This window comes from Montipora foliosa, chromosome 3 (genome assembly GCF_036669935.1).
Source record: "Montipora foliosa isolate CH-2021 chromosome 3, ASM3666993v2, whole genome shotgun sequence".
Lineage (NCBI taxonomy): Eukaryota > Metazoa > Cnidaria > Anthozoa > Scleractinia > Acroporidae > Montipora > Montipora foliosa.
The window spans coordinates 62103841-62111340 of record NC_090871.1 but is presented as its reverse complement, the minus strand read 5'-3'; the positions used below and the strand labels follow the sequence as shown (position 1 = coordinate 62111340).

General features: G+C 38.0%; 1 protein-coding gene across 1 annotated transcript in view; it reads left to right on the top strand.

The window, feature by feature from the left end:
- The window catches only part of LOC137997887 (calmodulin-binding transcription activator 1-like), a 32814-nt gene that overhangs the window by 303 nt on the left and 25011 nt on the right, over positions 1-7500 (top strand). The window contains exons 1-5 of the mRNA XM_068844207.1: positions 1-31; positions 2503-2570; positions 4197-4236; positions 5547-5645; positions 7374-7445. The exon at positions 1-31 is cut by the window's left edge and continues 303 nt beyond it. Coding sequence (XP_068700308.1) covers positions 1-31; positions 2503-2570; positions 4197-4236; positions 5547-5645; positions 7374-7445 — 310 coding nt within the window. The remainder of the gene's footprint in view (positions 32-2502; positions 2571-4196; positions 4237-5546; positions 5646-7373; positions 7446-7500) is intronic.

Below are 7500 nucleotides of genomic sequence, written 5' to 3'. Positions count from 1 at the left end.
GGCCATAAAATACAAATGGAACGGTAACGAGGTATGGAGGAAATTGTTCGGAAAATTGCATCTTTTAACTCATCCTCATGTCTCGTCCGTATATGTGTAACGTCAATAAGGGCCTGCTCAGGCTTTTGATCCGTGGTTCTTTCGAGAAACGAAATTTTCACTATCCAGTCTTTGCCATAGTTAAAATCTCGAGTTTCTGAAATAGCTTAATTTTAAGGCATGATCCGTTCGATCGTACTCAAGTTACGTCGTACGTGACACTGTCAATTTTAGTTGAAAGCAAAGGAAGTGCTTGTTTAAAAAAAAAGAAACTTTTCCTCGCATGGTAATACTGCGACTTCTTTTGTTTGAATGAAAAGGTTTACGAGGGAAATTCGGCGGATTGCATTCTTTCAAAATTTGTGGTACACAAAAAAAGATGGCTTGCTGAAATTAATTTCACGTATCAATGTGCTTTTTAGCTTGAGCTTAGCCTAACCTCGATCAAATTGTTATCGCAGTTTTAACCTTTGAGGTAATTCGTATTTTAAATCTTGTACATACGGTTTTACTTGCTAGAATAACAGCTGAAAGCCTTTTGTCATCTAATTGAAATATTTTTACAGACAATCGACAGCTTTTATTTCTAGAAGTAGCTAGAAGTGCTTTATCGTTGTTGTAGAAACGTAAATCCTGTCTGCTTTCAATGAAACTATTTTACTGTCTTTAAGCCATCAGATATTTTAGCACTGGCTTTAAATCCTTTTTAGCGTTTTAAATGGTAAAGAAATCTTTCCTTCATTGAGAATAATAGTTGTATGTAATTATGAATATTTTATAGAAAACCTATCCTTGGATCAACCTATCCATAATTTTCACAAATCATTGATAACAACATTTAAATGGACAGAAATATAAAATAGTTCGTGTGTTATTTTCAAGAGCCTACGTGTGGTTCAAACTACGATGATTTTGTTATCGCAGTACTTAGTAACATAAAACCAAACAAAAGGTTTGTACAAGAATGCTTCTCATCTGCTGATAATATTCAGAAACGTCTAGTTTTACTTGAAATAGAGTCATTTATTATTTATGATTGTCATAACTTCGTTGGTAGTTTTCCATTTGTAATTCTCACAATCCTTAATAATAATTATTATACATTGTAGCTTGGAACCTTTGTTAGGATAAAATGAATGGTCTCTAAAATTCAGGGCCTTGTAAAATTTGGTATAAAAGTGATCAAACTTTTGTTTCATCTTTTGAGTATATATCATTATTCCATTTTGTTTCATTGCCAGCTTTTGTAAACCATGATGACACAAATTAATTATTATTTTGATCAGATGGTACAAGAATATAATTTATACAGTGTGAATGCAGGCTGTATATCTCTTTTTGAAACTCTGTTGTCCAAACTCTTTTTGGCTTTTTTTAAACTCTGTCAAGTTAATACCCAGTTATTATAACTGAAGAGAATTTTTTTGGTTTTTTTCGTTAATAATTTGCTGAAACAATATTTGAAATACTACCTGTGACTTCAAAATAGCTAATTTGAATTCTCATGTACTGTTAATATTGTTTCCAAAGTCCTGCCCCCATATTAATGATTTTGTTTAGAAAGTAAAATACAATATTATTATTAACAACTGCATCGAGCCGTATGGACGGTGGGTGCCCAGATTGTCCAGTGGCCTTCACTGTGATCAGCCAGCCCCAAGACAGTAGAATGCTCCCATGGCTAGCAATCCCCACAACTCAGCCATGACATCCAAGCACCTGTCACACTGTGATAACAGTGGAAAAACATGAGGGAGGCAAGCAGAAAAAATAAGGAAACCATTAACGCTAAGAAAAAAACGGCAAAAATGAATACCACACAACACTCTGCCAACATAGTTCAAGATGGCCCCTTCACTGATACCACATGGCCTTCATGTGCCTTTGCACATAGGAATGAACCGCTGACCACTATAAGCTAACTGCTCAATTTGTGGACCTAAGCTCTCAGAAAACCAGCATCTCTTTGTTGTTAACTACATGTAGGTTAAATTGCATTTAACCACATCTTGAAATGTAGGTGACATTGTGAGTACTGATTTTTTTCATATGACTAGCTCCGTGAGCGGGCAAGATGAACCAAATCCTGCGCTGTGATTGGCTTCCCAAGCGGACAAGAAGGAGCTATACTGCCTGCTTAGGATTTCTCGCTTGGTCCCGCAAGACCAAAGACCATATAATAAATCCTTTATTGACCAAGCTTGTTCGGTCAAGATGGCTGGATATTGGCCTCATTTTTTTTTTGCGTGTTTATGGACCTCGGACAAACATGCGAAAAAAGAACTTGGCCAATGTCCAGCCATCTTGACCTCACGCTTGGTCAATAACCCATATGTACTAAAAGAAAAAAATATTTTGGTTTTCCCTTGAAGAAAATCTGACAGTGCCACAAACCTTACAGACATTTTTATTCTTAGTGGTATTTAAACGAATAGTGACAATACATGTGTTGATTTTTTTTAGGAAGTCCTCTCCTTTCTGACAAGTTTTAGCAACCATAAAGCTTGGGTATCCAGTGATGTTCCAGACAGGTCAGTTGCCAAAAAATTATAACCCAGGAAGAACTGGTCCATTTGCCTTCTCTTTAAATTGTGCTAATGAACTTTTTTTCTTTGCCAAGATAATTACCTTTCCACCTACAACAAACATATTACTTTTTATGAGCAACCATTTGAATTCGATCTGAGGGGGCGTGACTTTTTAGAGTCCGCAGGCCAGTGAGTAGCCTACACTATGACATTATTTTCCAGCGGTTGCTTTACCAGTGAGACACATAGTCCCACTCCATGATTGCATGCTTGTTTTAATTACTTTCAAATGGAGGAGGCACAGAAACGTATTTTAGTTCTGCTATCTCCAGTCTCCTTACTAGAATGGTTTTTAACCCCACCATAAGTGAAAATTCAGTGTTTTAAAAGGCTTAAGCACACAGCAAGAAATTGGTATAGAATTTTTCTGATTGTTTTTATCTCAGAAAACCATGATGTTTCGATTGAGTAAATAAAGAAAAATCTGTCCTATATACTTTAATTTGTCCTTTTTCTCATTGCCTAGCAATTTGTTTATTATTAATGATATTGCTTTTTAACATTTTCACCAATGTAGTTTGCTTTTTTATGTGCAACTACAAGGTATATAAAACGAGAGGCATTAGGCATTGGTTTCAAAGTCGCAAACTGTTTTGCTCTTTATATATATAATACTGATTTTAGGGAACGTCTGCATTGCAAGGCTATTTGTGACATCAAACTTGACCCATAGCACTGATAGCTCATTTTTGGGTCCATTAATGACTGCCGGTTTTGCTTATTTTCCTAAAATTTTCATGTGAAAATGGGAAAAGTGGAAAGATTTACTGTTCTTATGGCAATTGTTTTTACTGTTAACACCCACAGATAAGTAACACCCGCAGAAAAGCCGCACCCTGAATTTAGCAGCTCAAATTTTGGTAAAAAAGTTTTTGAAAGAAATCAAAAGAAATTCGAAGTCGAGTCGTCTTCATCCACTTTTCATTGAACGTAAACTCACTATTAGCATTTAAACAGAAAATACTTCAAAGTCCACAATTTTAGCACTTTAATATAATGAATATCGTTTGTACCAACTTTGACAAATTGATCATTTTCTGGTATTTGCTGACAAGGTACAGTTTTCCATAGATTTTTGCATTACAACAAGAACATGACTGGAATGTTTGTAGCTTAGTAACCAGTGGCCTGTTTCTCAGAAGTCCCGAAACATTTCGGGCCTATTTCGGGTGCCACAATTCCCTCTATATCTTTGCAACGCCTAGGTTCTAAGCCACCAAACTTCGCGATCCTCTTAATTTTTCTTACATTAAAAACATGTTAAAGGATCAACTTTTCAAAATAAGTAGATTGCAGTTAAAAAAATGGCTTTTCGGGCTCGAAAATTTCTCGGGAGACTTTCGAGAAACAGGCCCCAGGTATTAGATTGGATGCGAAGGTTGAAAACTGGACATCAGAAGCAGCCTTTTTCAAATGTTCCCGCAGATAAGCTGCACCCCCGATTTCTTGCGATGATTTCTGGAAAAAAAGTGCGGCTTATCTACGGGTCTTTGCTGTATTTTAGTTTCACCTACCGGTATGTGTAAATGGCACCCAATTCTCTTCTTTTAATATTGTGCTGTTTTTTAGGCCGGAAAATGGATCCATGTTTCTTTTTGATCGGAGCAAGGTAGGTCTAACTGGTACAAATTTTTATACTATTGATGTAGTGTTTTAGTTTAATCTAAAATGCACACTTTTGGCCGTCTTACTCGGCAGAGGCTCAAATGGGACAGTTTTTCGAGTAGACGTAACTGTTGACTTAACATTTTCACCTCTAAACTGGTCTCTGTTGATGAGTGAAATCGTCTGCTGTTAGACATCTTCTGGAGTAAAGTTAGTGTCCTTCTTAGGAGTGTAAAGAATCATAATGCTCTAGAATATTCTGGAAAGTTCTCCTTTGAACTCATGCTTAATTATTATGTCTGTAAGAATGTCCTGGAATTTGGTAATAGTCATATACACGGAAAGAACATTCCGGACTGCATGACGTCATAGGCTATATTTAGGACTCATACATAAAATGGCAAGTTTCTACTAATCAGATTCAGGTGGAGTCCGTTATCCTGTAAGAAAAACTATTGTGCGGTGAAGGGATAAATATCTGTTCTCCCGAATCCAGTTTGTGACAGTAGGCAAAGAGTACTAGTCTGACTCGTTATTAAATGCAGTTAAATGTGGTTTAACAAACTTGGAGTTAACAACAAAGAGCATAGTGTCTGGGCCAGTTGGTCATCAAAGAGCGGTCAGCAGCGTTTGGCACAGGTGCGTGCTGATTCAGTTGCTTTAAAGCACATGGCAATTCATCAGACATTTTGCCAGCCACTTTGTGCCATGTGCTTTTAATGCTCCCCTTACCCCTCTCCCCTTCCTACTGCCATTGTTCATCAGTGTGACAGGTGTCTGGATGCCTGGCGGGGGGCCTTATGCTTGGTTGTGGGGATTGCTGGCCATGGGAGCATTGCTTGGTCAAGGGGCTGGCTGGCTGGATTCCAGTTGAAGCCCCTGGACTTTAAATCTCTGGCACCCAACCTCCATTTAACAATGCAGATCATCATCATCGTCATCAATCCAATTTTGATCCGGGTTTATCCCCATAAACGGGGGTGACCGGATTTACCCCACTTTGTCAGCAATCTTTCTAGCTCCCACTCTCCATCTCGCTCGATTCATGGCATCCTTTTTCTCCAAACCAACGCTCTTGCTCTCCTTCTCCACTTGCGTCTTCCACGTTTTCTTTGGTCGTCCTCACTTCCTCTTGCCCTTCACTTCAAACTCTAACGCTTTTCTCAGAACATGCCCATCGTCCCTCCTCAACACATGCCCGTACCATCTCACTCCATTTGCCTTTGCCATCTGAACCACGTTCTTGAGTTCAGCAACTCTCCACATTCCCTGAACTTCAAAGAAAATACAAAAAGCCTTGATCATTTTTTGCAGGTGAAAAACTATCGCAAGGATGGCTACACTTGGAAGAAGAGAAGGTCAGGAAATACCATTCGGGAGGACCACACCCGACTGAAGGTCAATGGAGTCGAGGTACTGCAAAGCACCGTATTGTTTTTGTCAGCTTTTGTCTTCATGTTTTTGGAGGGCTTTTAGCACAACTTTCTTCAGGTTAATGCTGAAGAAATTCCAAAACTCAAGGCAAATAATTTTAGTATTCAAAAATTTGAAAGATATTATGCGTCGTCAAATGGGAAATCAGAAAAGTCGGAGCCCCAGATGGGATTTGAACCCTAAACGTTCCACAATCTAGTATGGATGCTCTAACCACTGGGCTGCTGGAGAGACTGTGGTGAGCAATGGTGAAATGTGGGTATAAACTACGACTGCATCACGCAGCCACATAGTCCAATATTTGCGATAACCATATACGACTCTTAACTGCATCACTCAGTCACATTAAGGCATATCGGCAAAGTAATGTAACACCTCGCTAACTGTATGTGGCAGTCACATTAAGGCATATCAGAGATGCAACCAACCAACTTCCCCGGGCGAGTAATGTGAGAAGTACACAAAAGATAATTTTGCAATGTCAAATGGGAACTCAGAAAAATCCAACCCTCAGAATATTCCATTCAGATCGCTCGAACTTTGCCACAGATATAAGATGATCAATACTAAAGCTCAGTTCAGGAAACATTGCCTGAAGGAAGCCAGTTTTATAGGACAGGAAAAAAATCATCTCTGAGTAGCTGGGGTGAGGCAGAGGACTTTCTGTCCATTTATAACTCTCTCTTTTTGGATTAAGTGACACTGGGGTACATGTAACATTGACTTGACAGGCCACTTTCCGTGGTTGATGACGTTGAACAGATTTGGCGGAATGTTTGAATTTTACAGTCATTTGCTTTGACATTTGAATATTTTTTACCTTTAATAATGTCTTTCTCAGAGCAGAATAATTTACGTTTGTCATAATTTCTGGCTTGCTTGTGTTCCTCGTCACCTTCACTTAAATATTGCTCACTGTCCTTCAACTCAAACCATTTTCAGTGGCAGCATGGTAGCACCTAAGTTTCCCTAACTACTGGGCAGTAAGGGATGATACATGTAGATCAAAGCATGGCACATGTTGCGTGTTGTTGAATGGAAAACAAGTTGTTTCGTAAAAACAAATTGTGATTGCTAGGGTGATGTGTACCGGCCGTTTGAAAAGCCAAAGATAACTGCATAATAATTACACTAAAAAGCATTAATGACAAGCATACAACTGACAGTTTACCAGTTGAAAGCCAACAGTTTAGCGACTGATGGCTGACGTTTGGCCAATTCTGTTTTTTAGACCCTTCGTTACCCTTTCAACCCCAAGATCTAAACATTAATTCTCCTTACTGACTGCCATGCAATCCTCTTTAAAATGAGTATATTCAGTTATGGTAATTTATTTTGATGATATATTTAAACAAAAACTGGTATGTGATAAATTTCTTTATTTTCATCACCCATCTGCTTGACAACGTACTGATCTTTCGAGAAGATTATTTCTATCAATCACTCTTGGAAGTAAAAGGCTTAAAGATGTTGGCCCATTGTTTAAATTTGCAATAGAAGCAACTCAAAGCAGCGTGGTCTTAGTAGTAAATGACACCATCATGCAAATCACCTATCTCTGGGTGAAAGAGTGTGAATCAATCAGGTTTTCAGATGACAAGACTTTAAATAGTATGTCTCTCAAAAGTAAGTTTGAGGTTTAAAATTGAATTTTATTTTTTTTCACCCCACTTTAAATTTGTAATTTATTTTATTGTCTTTCTTCAGTGTCTTAGTGTGCTGTACACTCATTCTGCTCTCGTGCCGACATTTCATCGTCGATGCTATTGGATGCTTCAGGTATTTCATTTTTGACGGAATAAATAAATCATAAGTCGGGGATAAAAATAAGATG